At 39.4% G+C, this 20,287-nt stretch overlaps 1 protein-coding gene across 1 annotated transcript; it reads left to right on the forward strand.

The window, feature by feature from the left end:
* Window positions 1-1,809: 1,809 nt before the first annotated feature.
* LOC306762179 (transmembrane protein 150A) lies at window positions 1,810-17,250 on the forward strand. The gene is made up of 7 exons (XM_079248593.1): window positions 1,810-1,890; window positions 6,099-6,146; window positions 6,718-6,804; window positions 7,661-7,728; window positions 12,094-12,221; window positions 16,267-16,444; window positions 16,859-17,250. Exons 1-7 carry the CDS (start codon window positions 1,826-1,828, stop codon window positions 17,119-17,121), a joined length of 837 nt encoding a protein of 278 aa, XP_079104719.1. The 5' UTR covers window positions 1,810-1,825; the 3' UTR covers window positions 17,122-17,250.
* The last annotated feature ends 3,037 nt before the right edge of the window (window positions 17,251-20,287 follow it).

Below are 20,287 nucleotides of genomic sequence, written 5' to 3' on the forward strand. Positions count from 1 at the left end.
TTTTGAGGTGCACTGTGCAGAGTTGTGGATGTTATTTACCTATAACTAGTTATCGTATCGTTATAATTTAAGAAGGTCTTATTTGATTTACAGCTCTTCTTTCTTGCAAACACATCTGCTGTCAGATACTGGGTGTCAAAGTGGAATGTTGCATTTATTAGCAGCTAAGGATAATTGTGGCTTCACATGCCTATGAACCTTAATGTTAAAATAAATCCATATATTGTTAAAAAAAAAAAAAAAAAAGTAGAAGATTAAGTTAAATGTCCCATAGCAAGACTGTATAGCTATGTATCAGGGCTGAGCTTGGGTCCACTTTTAATTCCTGTTAATATTGTTTCTCAAGTAAAGAGCAACTGAGAATAAAACAGCAATGACAATGTTTGTTGTAAAAATGGTTTGAAAAACATTGTCCACACAAGAACTCAACTCTATTCTATTCTACTATCATTCAGCAGACGCTTTTATCCAAGGCGACTTACATATGACATGAGTGAGAAGAAAAACACAAGCGCGAAATCAAACAGTAGATGATATCATAGGAAGGTTGTATTGGACTGTCCAGTGCGTCTGTTGGCACCATAGACCGTACACAGTCTATAGTTGGCACACAGGGGAAAACATAAATAGTTAAAAGCGCCAGAGGGCAGCAGTGACAAGTTTTGTTTGCAGTGGCCTTTCTTCTCTACTTCTGTCGCCCATCCAAAAAACACGTAATGAGAGACCTTTTTTCTTTTACGAGTCATGTAACTATCATGCAACTTGTGACACAAAATACGCGTGTAAAAATTTCACCGGAAGCTGCTTATTCAGACAAGGCAAAGCGCTGGTTATCAATTACGTTGCTAGGAAACCAATGTTCTAAAGACAGGTCTAAAGTGAAGGTTTTGACACGTTAAACTCGTATATGTGACATTTTTACACTCTGTGTTTGAAGGAGTTCTGGTTTTACCCGCATAATACTTTGACATTTCTTTACAATGTAAAGAGACAGTGCAGTTGCGCGGGTCAACAGTCGGCTGCGTCAAGTCCGACCTGCCCACTCGCGCTCAACCTAAGGTGGGCGGAGCCAAACAGCTGGGGTGTCTCGTGGCGGCGATGCGGCGGAGCCTGACTTCTGTGAGATAGCACGAGCTTCCCTTTCCATTCACTTCAGCGAAAAACGGTCTGCAGGGGAAAAAGGTCGCTGCTTTGTGAAAGGAAAAGAGGGAATTTGACATATTTCTTTTGGGGATACCGAAGTTATGGAGGACACCTCGGCGTACTAAAAAAAAAAAAAAATCTAAACTTCAATTCACGTTGGGAACAAAAACACGGAACAGAAGGTGAGTAAATGAGTCACAGATTTGATTTTTTGTGGTTTGTCTTTGCTGGAAACGTGAATTACTCCTTAATATACAGATGCAAAGTTTGTCTTCTTAACATGCTATTTGCGTTATTCGTCAAGAATTAAGCAAAACCCGAAGAAACCTGAAGAAAATCAGCATGAAACCTCCACAGAACAATTTATTCCTATGTATTAAACGAATTTCATGCTAATTACATCACAGCCCAAACTGCAACACAGATTAACCCAGAAAGTAATAATGATAAAGTTGATCAGATTGTGATAAGTAGCTGAATGATACTTTCCTGCATCTCTGTCCATGCAGCAGCATCTGTCCTGCCAACCACTCATCTGCCACCCTCCATCTTCAAAACATGAATCTGTTGGTGACATGCAGATGTCAGTCACTAACAGTTAAATGTTAGTTACATTAAAGCGGAAATCGCTTGGCTGGCTGAAGAGGAAAAAGAAGAAAGGGGCTGCTCGAGGTGCTGGAAGATGTCTCTCTGGATGATACTGCCTGTCAGCCTCCCAGTCCTGAGCATCACTGGGATATGGGTTGTGTAAGTTTTCAACTTCTTTGACAACAACATCAACAAAAGCAAAAACAAGACATCTTTTGCAAAGGGCTTTAACCAGGGGTACTAAATTAGGTCCCTCTAGTGCTGCAATCTAGCAGGTTTCCCTTGTATCCTTGCTCCAACACAGCTAATGAGCCTTTGTGCAAAACTTGATATGCTGTTAGATCCATTTAATTTGATTCAGATATGTTGAAGCAGGAATGGATTAAAAAAACCTGCTCGATTGTGGCCCTTGTAGGACAGAATTGAGTACCTCTGGCTTAGACTTTAATTAGGTTTTTAGGAAGCAAAGACAAGAAAGATGTTTTCACTACCATATTACTTAAAACACATACTTTAGCCTGCATAGTCACGTACTGATCGATCATTTTATGGTACTGATGTATTGATAGCATCTAAATGATGTCTGTGTAGATTCAATATAAAGAACAGATCATATCAGTTTAAGATGAATGTTTGTCTTAATTACCTGTTATGTAATACATGCAGTGACAAGATATGCCCCCCCCCCCAAAAAAAAAGAGACTGAAAAACTTTTATATGTTGTATTTGCTTTTAAAGTCGAGTCAACACTTTGATACCCCTGTCTCTCCTGCTTTCAGCAGAGCAATGCAGCATATTTAACCTGAATTCCTTGGAGCCATGGCAATTGGCTTGTGGATTAACGTTCTCCTAGAAAGATCTGGGGTTTTCACCTCTCTTTAAATGAAGACATGCGAGGTTGCAGCGCAGCCTAACTGTCTGCAGTACAGTATCTCAGCAGACATAGCCCACTGGCGGGCAAAAGTAATGAGTAGCGTCTGGTTATACTTTGGGTGACAGCTTTTCTCTTTCCTCTGTTATTATTCTGTGAGGAGGAATGTAAACCCAAAGTAGGGGGGAAAGTATGGCACACTTCCAGGTTATTGCAGTTTTGTTTCACAGTTCTGTGTTTTATTGGTGACAAGTTGTTGAAACTAAGCTTTCTTATTAGATTTTATATCTGGGAACCTTTTCAGGAGTTTATGTTTGTCACAGTCCAATAAGAAGTGTGGAACAAGTGTGCAGGGTATCAACTGTGAGTTCAAGAATGTAAGGGGACGAGGTAGTTCCAGCACATTCTCTCTAGTTTTTGTGGCAGAAGTCTAATTTGAGAAAAGATACGAACATTTCAGCTGGAAGCCTTTTTTAAACACGTTTCCCTCCCGTTACTTAGACAATAGCGCCTTTTTTCAAAGAGCAGTTGACTGTCTTTTTCCAGGCTTGTGGAATCTTGAGGGACGTAACATGTTACATAAGTCCTCCTTTGGAGTGAGGTAAATTGTGGTGTGGAGCATCTGGAGGCCATGCCCACCATACCCATCTAAGACATTAGGCTTAACTTCTTATTTTTAACTCTAATAAGTTACATTTGAATTAGTGGTATGACTTTACATCGTCCACGATCAGTTCTGTGTGTTTTATACATTTTTTAAATATATTTTCATAATGAAAAACAGAGTGTACCATTTATTTGATACAGTATATGTTTCAGCAGCCACACCAAGAGCCATGCCAAGTACATAGTATGATTCACAGATTCATCCACAGTGCATCACAGTCTTTGGGAACTTCACTGTACAAATCAAATTTTCCAAGGAAGTTTTTCCTTGGATAGTCGTAAATTTGAAAAGAAAAAGAAATGTCTCTAATTATATAAACATGTCTATTATTACCAAACCATCTCCCTGAAATGGTTTTGTAGTTCCACATACAGCTAAAAAATGTCTTCTTTATTTAGATTTCTCTGGAGCTATGCTGATGTTATTTTAGCTCTGGAAGCTGACCAAATGCACAAAGTGTTCCCCAGAAGAGATGGAAACTTTAACAACTTCACCAGCTTGCTTGATTTCCTTTCTTTTTGTTCAGAGCTATTGGTCTTATTTGTAAGTTTGTTCTTTTGCGTGTGTTTTTGGTGTCATTACACTAAAGATGAAGAACTTAGGGATGTACTCTCTCAGTCTTCTACCTGACAGCTACTAACATTGTGGAATTTCCTCTTGGTGTTATGCAAGAGCTGCACTCTTTGCAACACTTGGTGATTCACATTGCTTGATTCCCACTAATATCCTGCCTACCAACTGTTGAAAGCCTGTACGGCATTCAGTTAGCACCAGATGTGACGATGAGATACGTGAACAACAAATATTGCAGATACTCAACAACAGTGATTTTCAAATCACAGTCAGTTTACTTGGTTTGGCTTTAAACATAGCAGTACTAAATGTAAAGGGGTGCAGCAAAAGTTGCTATCGTTGTTAACTTTGATAGTTTGTATGTAAGATGTTGTTGTCGGGTGTCTCCGTGCACATTACAATGCAAAAAGATTAATCAGGGCTGCACTTAATGTGATAAGGCCTAAATAACGCCCTCGAGTTTTTCCCACGCAGCGTATACGACTTGCTTTCATTGAATGTTGCCTTTAACGTGACTCTGCTTCTTAACAACTTGTAAGTATGATGAGTGAGTGCTTGTATTTTTTTTTCTACATCTCTGTCCCATAAATACTGGTTTGTGGGGAGGATGTTATAAATCATGAAAATATTCCTAACTGGTACTTAACCTTTTACTGAACTGCATCTACATTCACAAATCAGGACAAATGGTGTCTCTGTCTACCTTAGACTGTCTCCACGTCTTTTACTGTTAGTTGCAAGTGCCATGTCTGTCAGTATGTGTGACGGAGAGGGTTCTGAAGTGAAAAAGTACAAACAGCATTTCCTTCCTGCATGCCAGCTTGTCTCTCTTCAGATGTCCACTTGACAAACATGGCTTGAAACATTTAAACAGGATTAATCAAGTTGACTATAGTCACAATGGAAAAGCATGATTTGGAAGGTTTCTTTCATTACTATATAATATACAGACATTTATATACATATTTTTTCACTTCATATATCATCCACATGCATCTAACTTGAATGTGCATATAAAGAGGAGATTTGACACTAAAGCCCCCAAATGGCACAAAACTATTTGCTTCCTCGTATGAACAAACTTGCCCCTTTAGTTCAGCATTATTGGGATACTGAGTAAGATTTGTCTCTTGAAAATGATTTGTTAATTAAAAGATTACGTAGGCAGTAAATAATCATGGTCACAATGGTTGTATAATTGAAGACTTTCCCATGATATGGTTTTATTTGTAGCAAGAGGAGTAAAACTGGATTTGTGAAGCTATTGTTTAACATATTATCATGACATACACATCAACTGCAAATCATAGCCTTCAGATTTCCTTTTAATTACAGAAATCAAACAAAGTGCATCATTTTGTTCTGACATGCTCAGTTCTTACTCATTGATATATTAATGTAAGTATTTCTATATGATATATAAAGCATTTGTATATTTTTTAATCAATGAGCATTTACTGTGATAAACTTCTAAAGGCTTATACCATATGTGTTCTTGTTAATTTAGCTGCAAAGTTCTGATATTAAACACACTCAAGCTAATTGAAAATTATTCTTTTTTTAATGTTAAATTTATTTGCGATAAACTTCAGTCACTCTAAATATACTAATCTTCTAAATTTAATATAGATGTTGAATCAGGTTATTCCCACGTGTAAAAATGTGATCCTAAGTTCAACAAACTTTTAGAGGATGCATCTGGTCAATGACCCGACTAAGTAAATACAGCAGATTATTTCCAGTATTAGTAATGTCAGTGTAACTGGCACAAACCAGATTTAGGACAGAGAGATAACAAACTGTTAAATGTCAGATCGCCTGGTCATACAGGTTGAACAGGTGCAACTCAGAAGATCAGACTGGCAGGATTTTAGTGTTGTAAGATCACTACATATAATATAATATTTAGAAACATGTGTAACTAACCAGTACCACCAGTATAGATCTGTAAACAAATAAGTTGTTTTGCTTTCCTGCATTCAGGGTATACGCCCACATTGATATTATGTCTCCACACACTCCCAGTCTGTCTATTTTATGTGACAGCTCCAGGGTCACTGTAAAATGTCAGGATATTGCATTGGCTTTGATTCTGACAGTGCCTAAATCACTGCTTGTTGTGTGAGGTTTAGGCGTTTGTAAAATCAGTTATTCCACTAAATTGCTGCTGACTCATTCACATTGATAGTCACATCTCACCAGGAATCATAAACGTATTGCCTTTCTGTTTTCATTAATTATTCTGTCTCCTTTTAGATACGCCATGGCGCTGTATAACCAACATGTCTGCCCTGTGGATAACTGGTATGTTGCTTTATTTAAGATTTTTTCCCACTTAAAACCAATAAAGATACTTCCATTTTGACTTATGTTGTATTTTGCTTCATCATAATTCTATTGATCCCTACACACACACATTACTAACTCAGTGGGCAGCAGGGCGGTCGCAGACAGCCAGTTTTGACTCGGTACTAATCAGAGTAGTTAAACCTGTCCTGAGTGTATTTTCACCTACCGGTCTTTTTCTGTACCAAATATAGTTACCTGTTTTGATGTGTTAGTCAAATCAGATATATTTATTTCACTCAACAAACAAGATTCAGCGAAGTCCACAAACTGTAATTTATTATTCAGAGGGATTATCACTGGTTACCTGGTTTGTTTAATAGAGAGTTTCCTCTCTGTCAGCAGAGCTGTTACAGTATTTGATGATGTTACATTGTGACCCTGCAAAAGGGAGACTCAATGAAGCAGATATTCATGATGGATATCTTGTGAATCTTTTTTTTTTTTTTTTTTAAGTATATTGCTCTTTTTGTATGTTTTCTAATATTTTCACTGTTGTGTTTGTGCACATGTTTGTTTTGTACTCCAGGTTGTACAACCAGTCATGTGAAGAGGAGCTGTATTTACAGAGTGGGCCATCCTTGTGCTGCACACTAGAGAATGTACCTCTCATTAGGTAATGAACACCCTCTACCCTGTACAACCTAAACACAGCACTCATCTGTCTTTGTTTCTGTAGATCAAAAACAGGAACACCGTTCTATTGTTATAAGTGCCGTCTGCACACTGTTGACGAAAAGCGAGTGTGCCTGAAGGAGACCATTCTCCTGTGAGCGTTCTGAAAATAACTTGTGGCTGAAATATTCTGCCTGCCACCGTGGCAGTTCAGAGGCAACATTTAACCATGTAAACACACATGCTTGGAGGAGTTGCCGCACATTTGGGAGGAAATCGGGACACTCCTTCTTCTTTGTTTGGCTTTTAGCCTCTTCAAAGGCCGTTAAAAAAAAGACGAAAAAAGTTTTTTTTTTGTTTTTTTGTTTTTTTATCCAAAAACAAATTACATCATAAGAAGGCATCAAGTTATTTGGACCCCCGAAAACAGTATGCACAACCGAAGATTAAACCAGATTTTATCTGTTGTCATCAGACAATATCAGACAAGTAGAAGCTAACAAGGTGTCAAATACATCAAAAGACTGTACTCAGTACAGTATGCCATGAAGAATATGTGCGTGTGATTATAATCAGCTGAGAAGGCTTTGGTTTTGTAGGCAGCAGGGGCCCAGTTACAGACAGCCAGTGTTGACTGTCTCCTGGCTTCCCTTCTTGCAAACATTTCCCATTCCTAGAAGGGAGGCAGTATGCAGTAGGTGAAAAGTCAAATACTTGACGATGGGATGTGAGGGCTCATGATCCTACAGCGACTGTATTCCACAGTCACAAATGGTTTAAAATGGTGATGCATTGTAGTGTGCACAGGCTGATGCACAATATTTTGCTGAATAATTCTTGTATGCTCTTTCTTGCAGTAAATGTGGGACTCTTCCTCCTGAGAGCTGCTTCTTCAGCCTTATCTGCAGCACAGGGTCATTCATGGGTATGTCATTGCATGGACACACAATGCACACTTCCATATCACTGACATCTATCAACCTTACCCTGTGTTGAGTTGCAATCTAATTAAAATGAGGCAGCTAACATTATACATTTTTCCTTTTTCTTTTAACCCAAAAAAAGAAGTCAGGTCTCCATGATGTGACTTGGTTATTGTCTGTCCTTACAATGGATGCAACCCAGGTTTAGAATTACATTAAAATTCTGTAAACCTACACCCTGAGTATGTATTTTAGATGACACGGGAAAAACAGGGCTGACAGAAGAAGAGACTGAGCTTCCATGTGTTGCTCGGCGTGGCTTTTGTGAGTCTACACGTGTTGTTGCCCGGCGCTCAATGGTGGTTCTGACTTTCCCAATCTAGTTAATGTTTCCCAGCTGTGGTTTAGGTTTGTTCTGTGTGTGTATGAGTGGATGCGCACACACACTCGTACACATGTGCGTATTAAAAAGCAGAAAAAAAGCTTTTTTTTCAGTACTTGATTGGCTAACTGGACCAATTTAAGCTCTTATTAAGGTTGTTTTAGGAGCAGGTTATGGTTATGTTTTTTGCCCGTCATTAAAATGGGAAACCTTCTGCCTCATATATAATTTTGTACATGGAGACCACGCACATTATGTGCTGTGCTAAAGAGGGAGCAGACTGCTGCATTCAGCATGAAGTCTGATTAGACATCTGTGAAAGAGTCCAGTTCAGTGAGCTTGCCATGACTCCTGTCGAGACTGTGTACACATCACTATTACGCAAAGTAATCTTATCTGAGCTCCGACTTATTTTACCGTTAATTATAATTCAGATACTGCATATTAATCCTGCACTAAGTTAACTGAAAGTTCTATAGGACAACTGTCTCCCCCAACCTTGATGATTCACATCTCTCATTGCACCATGTTTAAATGACTATTACTCTTTCAACAGAGTACACACCGCAAACCTTCCACAGAAAGATGTCTGGTATTTCTTCAACTGCTTCCATTGAATCTACTGGTTAACAATTATAAGCTAACAACGTGAGCTCCTTTAACAGTTTGTCACATTGATAAGAGCTCTTTTTATGCATCCAGAAAATGAATTATTAGTTAATTATCAATTTTACATCCTCACTGGGGCTGCATGGTGGAACAGTGTACAACCTGTTCACAGCAAGAAGGTCGCTGGTTCGATCCTCATCTGGGGCGAGGCTTGGACAGTGGTCTTTCTGTGTGGAGTTTGCATGTTCTCCCCATGTATGCCTGGATTCTCTCCGGGTGCTCCGGCTTCGTCCCACCGTCCAAAGACATGCATGTTAGGTTAATTGGTTTCTCTAAATTTGCCCATAGGCATGAGTGGTTGTTTGTCTCTGTGTGGCCCTGCGATGGACTGGCAAGCTGTCCAGGGTGTACCCTGCCCTTTGCCCAAAGACTGCTGGGATAGGCTCCAGCTTCCCTGCAACCATTTGTCGGAGGGGTTAGGATAATGAATGAATGACATCCTCACTGTTTTATAGTAATTTTTCAGTTGCATTTACACTTAGTCCAATGGATCTTCAGCTATCACTCCTGGTGGGTTGGATGCTTCCATCTTTCGGTAATATTGGTTGCATACAGAACTTTCCTTTTCTTTTCATTTCCATTCAGCATGTAGCTGGCCTGTACATAGAATTATGTTAATACCATTTGTAAAGCTAGTCATTATGTCTCTGGAAAAGTAGGCTAAGTTGTTGTGGTATGTAGCACTACAACAGAGTATTGTAAATAATCAGTGCTTAGCTTGTTAGCCTATTGATTTATGTGCTACTTGAAAGAGTGTGCCAGCTACAGTTGGATTAGGTCTGGGATCATATGGCCTTGCTGAACTGTATGTTGGCTTAGAATTATTTCTCCCCTTTTCATCCCAGTTCCCACCTTTCTGCCAGTATACACACACAGTGTTTTAAAAAGAATACATGTATTCTTTCTCTGCATACCTCCTGTGGGAGAGAATGCAACCAAGTGTTTGAGTTGAAACATATCCCCCTATGTGTGGCCGGTGTGGTTTGTTTTATTGGAAAGTGTAGTGTGTATTGTTACTTTTGTGATAATGTGCATGCTGTAGTGTATGTGCATGTTTGTTCTACTTGCAGTGTTTTTGCTTGCAACAGCAGATTTGTATGCATTATATTGAGCCGCACTGTTGCAACATCAATTTACATAGAAGAGCAGCTTTCAGTTATGCAGCAGTTTGTAACAGTCTTGCAGTTTCTTCACAGGTTTCATAACAGGAGGAAAAAATGGGGAGGTCAGTTTTGCAGAAGGTGGCCCAAAGGTGGGGCTGTGTTAGAGCCTGTGGCATGCCATGTTTATACGAAATTATTCCTATTGTTAAGCTGCCAGGAAGTAGCCGGTCCTGAGTCTCTGAGGATCTGTGGAGGTCAGTTTTGCTGCTTACTCATCAGTCTGAAGGTGGAAGAACTCATGACCTCAGCATGATGTGAATCCTAAGAAAAGGATGCCATAATAATAGCTTACACAAATGTCCCCTCAGAGAAGTAGGAAAAAAGATAAGTAAGGAAGAAGTGTGGATTTGCTCATGAAAAGAGAATGGAAGAATGTTTGCTCTTGCTTTAGCCTTCAGGGCAAGCTTTCATAATTTTACTGTAAATGTTAAAAGCCTCCAAGTTCAAACATGTTGATTTGTAAAACGCAGACAGACAGTCTGCTGCAGTGAGACTGACACACTAATCTAATAAAATAAACTGCAATTCACTTTCTTTTCCGCTCAGCAATGGAGTATGTTCTCCATTTTAGAAAAGATGGAAAAAAACAAAGGAACAAAAAAAAAAAAATTACAAGCGACAGGATTGTTTCCGAGCCTGGAGACTGCTATTGGTTTTTCCGTGATTGCAGCTGAAATCACTTTGCCAAGATTGATTGCGTTCCCCTGAAGAAGGAAGCTCGCACAAGCACAAATACACACAAGATGATTTGAACAAGGAAAGATATACACTTTAAGAACATTACATAATTATTACATTAGCTTCAGATAGAAGCTCATAATTTCAGACATCTGTTGTTTTTCCTGTCTGTGTGCAAGAAGTGTGTCTGCATAAGCCTCGTTAAACAGTTAAACACCTTAAACTAAGAAAATGTTGTTATTGTATACTCATTTACTTTTACTCAGATCAGCATTGCAAATATGTATTGATCATACCCTCTGTTACTTTACATGTAATTTGTGTGTTGCAAATTTTGGACATGCACAGTTAGAGTTAAACAACTAATTAATCTGTAATTTCACAATAGCTTTTTATGATAAAAGTGTCTTTGGGATCAATAAAGTACCCTGGTTCTTTGACCCTTTGTTTTGTCATTTCCACCCAGTTTTACATTCATAACTATAATGTACTAAAATCCTGAGCAAACTGACTGAATACCATATTATTAAATAGTTGCTGCAAAATCATCTGCAGTGTCGAATGAAAAGCAGCAGACTAGTTTCAAAGCTGCAAAAAAACCCCACAATTTATTTTAGTTAGTGATTAATGTTTCATTCAGGGATTGTCAACAGGTTATGGAATGGTCTGGTCACTAAGTTGATGGTTTACAGTCAAACAGACCACAGTGTCTCCAAACTGAAACCAGTAGGGACAACAATTTACATTGTTAGCTTTTAATTCCCTTTTGGCAGCCGAAACTCTCCTAAAACCTGCCTCTTACCCAAAAATGGTGACAGAGTTAAAACAACACTTTAGCCTCTGACACAGTGTATAAGCTTCAGGTCAGGACATGAGGGGCTCCTTGTACCCTCTGATTCTCTGAGCCTCTTTTTTTTCCACTGACCTCCTGCGTCCTGCTTTCACCAAGCCCATTCTGCCCTCATCAAGCAGCAGACATGAGGAGCTAACAAAGACAAACCAGGCAGGGGTCAGTTCCTCAGTGCACCAACAATGGACCAGTCCTTGCCTATTAGCACATCAGCACTCATCTGTCCCATATACTGTACTTCATTTCACTTCACCTTCTTAATCCTAGAAAGGACTTGGACAACCCTCCCCCTCCCCTCCATTACTGTATCCTTCTCATGTTCCTGCTTTTTCCTACTGCTTTTTTCTTTTACTTCTTAGGCAGAAATATTTGACTTCCAGTAATTCTCAATTGCTTTCAAAAGAAAGTATGTTTGTCTTGGCTAGGTGAAGTTTGAGTGTGTGCATTAAATTGAAACCAGATAGCATCCGTAGTAGTTCTCCACAGTTTACAAGAACATACTCCCCCTGCCTTTCTCTTCTACAACTTGTATTTACAGCTGGTTCAGTGATTTTAGCATGTTATTATTTACCTAAATGTCTGTTTTGTGTATGTGTGTGTTTTTTTCTTTTTTTTTTTTGTATAGTTTTGGTGATTGTGCTGCTCCGCTACGCCCAAGTCATTGAGAAACATCAAAATTGTGTTCTCAACACGGCGAGTCTTTCCACTGGCTGGATCTGTGCTGCTGGGCTCATCATGGTTGGAAACTTCCAGGTAGGAAACATCAATAACTGATGCAGATGATGACAAAGATGTATACAAATGACTGTAGGAAAAATCTTCTTCCCAGGTATTGTATATTTAATACACTAGATTGGAAACAATGGCAGCTGATAAAGAGTCAAAATAAAAACAATGAAGACAAACTGTAACTAAACGTTAAACACACATGGATGTACTTGATGAGGTTAATTGATAATGAAAGTAATTTACAGCCCGAAGCAGATTCTCATTTTGAGTAACTGTGTTCTCACTTATGTTCAAGCCTGTGCATGAATCTACTTCTGCTTGGCTCCCTCTTTATTCTTTTGTAAATAAACCACTCTGTTCCTCTTTATAACACACACTCTTTATACGTCAGACCTCCTTCTAGCGGTGTTAAGTGTTAAAACGTCAATTGGTTATCTGCAGATTATTGTCCTCTCGGAAAGATTGTCTTAAGGTTTAAATATTTTGCGCCCCCTTGCTAGATGCCTAGACGGCATGTTCATATGTCTATTAGTCATGTAGTGGGGGCAGAAATCTGTTCCTGTTTGCGAAGAAATGAAACCAAATGATCAGATAGCAAATGATCAGATTCCTGGGTACTGATCTGGTTTCCATTGTGGATTAGACGAGTTTTGGCGATGCTTAGTGCTATTTTTAAAAAAAACCCCAAAAACTATTGACATGAGAATGGTTGTGTATCTATTTAACAAAATAAGAATACTGTAGAGAGGGAGTGGAGTCATGGAACGTTGTAAAGAAATATCCCTGGCATTATTGGGAGGAATAATTTCAGATTCAATCTAGTTTGAGTCCGGTTTGTGTTTTTGATACCGCACTGTCTTCCTCAAACATTGTAAAATAGCTGGCTGTTTTATGAGGAAGCAGGGTGAGATGATTCACGTGAACACAAAAATGTCCCTTTCATTTTTCAATACTATTGTCAAATAAGTACCCTGAGAAAAGTTTCTGTTAAAAATAACAATAACAAGGTTCATTAAAGCACGTTGTGATTACTCTCTCTAGTCTTTTTGTTAGCATGTCTTTTTTTTAAAGATGTTCTCCACATAATAGATAGTTTGTGCAAATTATTATATTTGCATTATCATTTATTAGTATATTGTATTGTTTGGTTTTTTTTTTTTTTCAAAAGAAAAGAAAATGCCTAAAAAAGCCAGTGCTTGTGATCTGAGACCGTTTTGATTCTGACTGTCTGGACTGAAACTTGACTACACTTTTTCGAGAATCATGGCTTCTTAACCTGCTTATATATCTTTCAAGGTAACTGTGCAATGAATAAGAGGAATTATCTTACAAACATCTGTGGAACAGATGTGGCAGCTTGTGTGAGGGCACAAAAAGGTGTTCAACGCCTCTCCACTTATGCTGCGAGACCTGAGCATTCAGAACAGGGAGGAAATTTATGGGAAGAGGGGGAAGTGAATCATCAAATCTTGCCACGCATGTAAAAGAGCTCAGTAGCCTGGGTGTGTGTGGCAGAGGCCTCATCTATATCCAGTCACAAGCTTGATCCTTGCCGCTTATTGATCAACTGACACTACAGGGGGATGCAATGAGAATCTCTTTGCAGTGAATTACTGTGGAAACCTCATGAAAGAATGAAAACCCTGCTACAAAACTGATCCTATGTCTTTGTTACACTTAAAACAAGCAGCTACGGGGAAATGCTGCAAACACGATGAAGTCACAGCTGTCTAAAAGCCAACTATCAACAGATGAAAATGAATGAAAGCATCACAAACAGAGCATGTGGTAACACTCTCAGAAGCATTTACTGCTTGAGTGTTACGTAAAACCTCGACAGCACATCTGTGGGGTTGCTGCTGGGGCTTTTCCTGTCAGGCTGTCTGATGTTTTGGGAAAAGAGGCACACAAACAGATGATGGAAAAGCATTTTGCTGCCACACAGAGGCCCATGTTTGGCACACTGCCGGCTCAAATGCTGCTGAAGAGGAGGAAAGAAACATGTCCAGGATTACTGATCATACTTGAATGGCACCTGTAGCTCTGTCCCATAGACGGTCTCTGGTTCCCACATATTAAACTGAATCTTACAGTGATCAGTTAGGCTTGTTACCACATGTGCACTCTCACGGTTGCATCATTTAAAATCCCCTTTCTTTGCATCGCAAAGCCAAACATTTTTAAAAAGCTTTTACTGCATACGACTGCATGTGACTCTTCACAGAGCGTCAGCTTTGTGTGAACAAAATTACTATGTATTTATGCAGGCGAGCGGCTGGTCAGCGTCAGCCTGCAGGAACTGATCTATCAAGCTGATCTTGTTTAGTCATCCAAGTAATATTTTGCATAATGACAAACACTGCTCTGGATCACGTCTGAGAGCTCCGAGAGGCTGCAAAAGAAGAGCGTAAGAAAATATGACAAGCAAGTGAGCTGTGCATTTTGGCCTTTTTTTTAGTGCAGTTTTTGGTCCTGATCTCCTTTCCCTTCTCATCCTCTCATGTTCATTCATTATTACTTGCCCCATTTCTGTTGTTTTTCATGTCACTCTTCTCATGATGTATCCGTTTTTCTTCTTTATCATCAGTTTTACCTCTCATCACCAAACCAAGCTGTTATCTAACCACAGATTACTGGAACAGCACAAGGTTTGATGTATAAAGTGTGAACCAATTCTTAAAGCGGAGAAGCAAATATTTACCCGATGGCTTAATGCATCATTAAACCAGCATGCAGTGATTTTGGTTAATGACAGAATCTGGGACGCCAAGTGCCACAAACAGAGCGACACACACAGGCAGCACTACGAAGGCTGAAGGTGATTGTTATTTCAGCTACTGATCAGAATGGGGAACAGATTAATCATCTCATTTCGTCTCTGAAAGCTAATTACCTCCGACAAGGAGGTAATGTTTTACCTGCGTTTATCTGTTTGTTTGTCTGTTAGTGTTCAAGATAACTCAAAAAGTTATGGACGGATTTTCATGAAAATTTCAGGAGCTGCTGGAAATGTGAAAAGGAAGAGCCGATTTGATTTTGCTGGTGATCTGGATCACCGTTTGGATCTGGGAATTTTTTCAAAGGATTCTTTAACATTGTGAGGCAGGGCTATTGGCCCTTAGCGGAGGTTTGTGCTCTCCGAGTTTTTTTTTAGTTTGAACTTAAATCTAAAAATAAGAAGGTGGAAGTATTTAGTTTCAGTCAGTTTACTTGATTGAAGTAGTCTACTGATCAGTTATCAACGCCAGTGTTGGTATAGAGGATGAAAGGGGTGTCAGGATAACAGTTGTGTAGTTTCTGTTGGTTCTTGTGTGTTTTATTGTTGCAGAGAACATTTAGCAATGAACTGGCAGCTCTGTAGAACTCAGCATCCCGTAGATGCAACATGGCTGAAAGAAAAAGTGTGCGGCTTATGACATTAAAACTAACTGGGTATGATACATAGAACTTTAAGATTTGTCCACTTCAGGGATTTGTCCACCACACAGGAATGTTCAGTATGTACTCGACAAATGGCTTTGAAGCAAAAATGGCTTAATTTATGAGCTGCTGCCCTAATGATCCTTAAGAGTGACTGTATGTGGAGCTGGGGCTTAAATAATCCAAACCTTGTTTTATCGTTAAGCGTCAGCCAGAAAAAGCTGTTCTTTTTCATCTTTCTAAATTAGCAAGGCCCTAAAATGTTGGTTCATGCTCCATTGAGCGCCTTATCTGTTCTGATCAGTACATCTGAGCACTCTGTGTGTGTGTGTGTGTGTGTGTGTGTGTGGACCCCTCAGTGGTGGGAGCTGTGGTCACATGCTCCTGAGTAGCTCTTTTGTGTATTGTTACTTATTGTTCTCATGACCAGCAGGGAAAAGAAGGTGTTCTGTTGCCTCCCTTGCTGCCTTCTTTTCTCTTGTTTTTCGCCTCTTTTCCATCTTCATATCTTAACAACACCGTATGATGAGGAAGCTGAGGTTGACCTCTTCGGGCTGTCCTCCCAACATTTCTAACAACAGCATTTCTGTATTAAAAACAATTTTAATGCAGCTTTTCCTTCTTCCTCTCCTTTTTTCTTACCTGCCAGGTGGATAATGCCAAAGTTCTCCACTATGTCGGAGCGGGCATCGCCTTCCCAACCAGTATGCTGTTTGTGTGCCTGCAGTCAGCACTGACTTACCGATTGGCCAAGACCCAGGGGGAGTACAGCTTGGCCCACCTCCGACTCTTCATGACCCTACTGGCCTTCATAGCTTTGGTGCTCAGTATCCTTTTCAGCCATTAACAGATGGCAACCTACAAGACTTCAATACAGATATGCAGACAACGTAGAGGTGACTGTCGCTTACAGCTAATAATTCATGTTTAAAGAAATAATTCGTTTTTTTTTTTTCTTCAATTCTGACTAAAAAATAAGAGTATAAATGACAAAATGCAGTTTTGTGGCTGATTGTGTCAAGTACTTTCATTGCCTGCAAAGACTTTTGCGAGGAAAGGAAGAGCATGTTTCTTCCCTCAGTTCATTTTAGGAAAACCATTTATTTATAGACAAGACAGCTTTAGTTTCCTCTACAGTTTTTTGGAAAAAACTGGCCTGAGTGTTGGATTTTTGTATTCTAGGTCAGAGTGGTAAGAGGAAACAAAGTGTGTGTTCTCACCATCCTTAACTGTGTCTTCAGGTGGTGTGTTTTTCTGTCAGGATAGCTTCGTCCTGCAGCACGCTGCAGCCATCTTTGAATGGGTGTTCTGTGTGATCATTATGCTGTTTTACGGAACATTTGCCTTTGAGTTTGCCAGCATGTCAGGAGATACCATGGTGGTGCTGGCCAGAGGAGGCTCCCTGGGATCTGCTGGGACAGAACACAAGCTGGACACTCTGGGAGGACCTGTTCCACTCTCACAACCACATCTGCACCAACCTGAAAACATGTCCATGCTGTAGCTTCTCCTCAACGCTCCACCATTGCCTTGTTTATTCCTTTCAAACTCTGGCTGTTGGGACGAGTTTAATTATTCATGTCCAGCCACATTCGTCTGAAGCGTTGTCGATGAAACCAGGCCAGTGCAGCAGCTGCTGATGGCAGAGCAGGTGTAGATCTGCCGCCACAGTGGATTGCGCGTTTCTTACTGTGTTCACATCAGGATTTGTGTCTCCGAAGAACTTGTTTGCATTTTGCACTTTGCACAAGTGTGACACAAAATGATCTCCCAGTTCTGTCCTGTGGGCAGTGAACCCTTCTTCATCTGAAACGATGAAAATGTCCTGTTTCACTCTGAGATGCTGTGACCAATTGGTCCTGCTGAAGTGACTGTCACGATGCTTTCCTTGCATGTAAAGACATGAGGCTGCTGGACGGCCCGGTTGACAGTATTATACTCATGAGACAGACCATGACGTACAAAGGTTAATGTGAGACTCAGTCTTTAAAACAGGAAAGCATAGGAATATTTCAGTCAATCCTGGAGGCAGAAAAGGGCAGCACTCTGCATTTTGCAGTCATTTACATGTTCAGTTAAGCAATATTTTCAATATCCAATAGCTCTGAGAATTAACATCTGACTCTTCATAGATTTCAGCTGCGTTAGACCATTAGACCATCTACATACTCAGATATATCATTTCTTCATGCCAAAGATAAATGGATGTCGCAGCTAAAGACCCAGAATGTTTCTCATGAGAAGGTTGAGCAAAGCTTAATAGAAAATGTGTTTTTTAGGTACTTGGATGGATGTGTATGTAAACTTCAAACATTCCTTCATGCAACTTTAAAATATGCAGCATTTTTGTTCAATCTGCAGCTTCACATCTCAGTGTCCAACACTTTTTTTTATTTTTTTTATTTTTTTATTAACTCTCTCCCTGTTACTCATGCCTAAAAAACACTATGTTTTGCCAAATCTTTATTTTAGGTTCATAAGGAACATTCAGAGCTGTGCCTTATTCACTGAATTGTCACAACTAAATTTGAATATCTTTCTTATTGTAAGGGGCTACGCAGGACAGATTTTACAGCTGAAAGAGTAGTAAATACACCTTCCTGTCTGTAAAAGAACATGAATAAGAGCATCCAGAAACCAAACATGGACTTGCTAATTCAAGCCAGAGCACTGGGTTTATTGAGTTTAGTGACAAGACATCACACGTGTTCGCAGGTTCCATCGATGGAGGTCTGCATCTGTTTATTTCCCATAAGGAGCAAGAAGAATGTGCTCTCCTTAGTTCACCAGCCTGTTTTTTCTAACAAGTTCTGAACCGCAGGTAGTTGTTTCTGCATGTTGTTTCAGAACTGGTGTTGCCAGATTAATGAAAAAGGATTCGTAAAATGAGAAATGACAGTCGTGCCTCTATGTCATTTTCCAGTATGTGCCAAGTGTTAGCTTGCTTGTGGCATCGGTGCCAAAACACAGACAGGCCTCATTCTGTCATCCCCCTCCTCTGTTTGGCTCCAATAGCTGATAGATCAAAGCAATAAAATGAGAAGCAGGATTAATTACTGAGCGCAGAGACACTAGAGTCTACGTGAGAGCCAGAATTAATAACGACAGTGAAACTTTATCACATAACAGAGCAGTTCATGTTTGCATTTTCAAGCAATTGTAATTGCACCTGATTTTGAGCACCTGAAAATCAGATTAAGAAGAGAGTTTACAACTGTCTTAACTGGCTGTCACCCCTCCCTCATACGACTACGCTTATCTAAGTACAGGTGGTTTTGATGGATATTCTTTAAACACTTTCACAATCTGTTACAGTAATTCATTCACCAGACTGAATCACAGTGTCTGTGTGTGCAGCTTCCCAGCAGAATGAGCTGGAAGGCAAGAGCGGCGTCAGTTTCTGCTAGTCGAACAGCTTATGGCACCAGCGTGTCTTGAAATGTGAGTTGGAACGTTGTAGCTCAGTACGCAAGCTTTGCTTCTACCTGAGAAATGATTCATTTTTAGTCTGAATTATGGCTTCATTGTACGGCTTACAACACACATGTAAACTCACTTGAAGTTTTTTTTTGGGGGGGGTCATTTGGTTTAGTTCTCCACTGTATCAGACACTACTTTAACAATATGTACTCCTAACAGATGGCAGTAAACACGATGGTGCTGCTTGTGCTGCTCTAACAAAAAACATTACACAGAATTTACTGTATCTGTTCATTTTACTCAGACGTTTCTAATCGTTTCTTCATTTCCAGCTGATTTGTTGATTAATTTCCCATGTTGCCTTGCTGGACAATCCTTCTCCTCATGACGTGTCATTATTCCCCGTCTTCAACCTTGCATGAATCTGTGGGACTTTTGCACTCAGGAAAATGTTCCGACACCAGCTGCATTGTTTGAGTTTAACGCAGGTTCTCTTGCCTCTTGTTGAGTTTATGTGGACCATATGTTTAGTTGTTCCCTGCACTATAAGTGCAACTGCTTTTTGTGATGCAGGACTGATGTTAGCCATGATATAATCATTTATTTTTGATAATTAAAGACTCTTTTAAGCTTAAAATGAAATTCCAATGATTGTAGCTTGAGAAATCGTAATGCTGCTCACACAAACATGGTTAAATATCTGCCAGTGGTTGTGGTGGTGGTACGGGGTGGGGGGGTGAGGCTAACTCATGCAATCCATAAATCATTGTTAGGAATATTCTGGCCAACTAACCCATGTCTGTAAACTTCACTTAAGTTTTGTATTTGGTACCAAAAATGAAAGGACAAAACATTCCCTGTGCCTTATGTATTATATTGTCAACCAAAGAGTTTTAAATGGTAAAATTCTTTTTTTTATGCAAAGTCATAAGATTGTATACATGCTATAATACATGCTGTAAATGCCTTATTGTTCAATAAAAACAAGCTGAGAAAAGATGAGAATGAAATGACTCCATGAGTGGCATCCAGATCGATACGTCTCATCCTTTTTTTGTCTTTTTTTAATATGACAATTCCATTTTGGGGTGTCTGTACATGAATGTTTTGCCCCTTGTGATGGCACCAAAGTAGACATTCAGAAAAAAAGAACAAATACTGAGAGGATTTTTTTTTTTTTTTTTTTTTTTTAACAATGGATTGTTTAAAAAACTTTCTTGAAAAAAATAACTTTTTACAGAATGTTTTGA

The sequence above is a fragment of the Telmatherina bonti genome (genome assembly GCF_933228915.1).
Source record: "Telmatherina bonti genome assembly, chromosome: 11".
Lineage (NCBI taxonomy): Eukaryota > Metazoa > Chordata > Actinopteri > Atheriniformes > Telmatherinidae > Telmatherina > Telmatherina bonti.

Coding starts and splice junctions, on each gene's coding strand:
- LOC306762179 (XM_079248593.1), top strand. CDS start 1,826: ATGTCTCTCTGGATGATACTGCCTGTCAGCCTCCCAGTCCTGAGCATC. Junction 7,729..12,093: donor CAGCACAGGGTCATTCATGG/GTATGTCATTGC, acceptor TTTTTTGTATAG/TTTTGGTGATTGTGCTGCTC. Junction 16,445..16,858: donor CTTCATAGCTTTGGTGCTCA/GTATCCTTTTCA, acceptor CTGTGTCTTCAG/GTGGTGTGTTTTTCTGTCAG.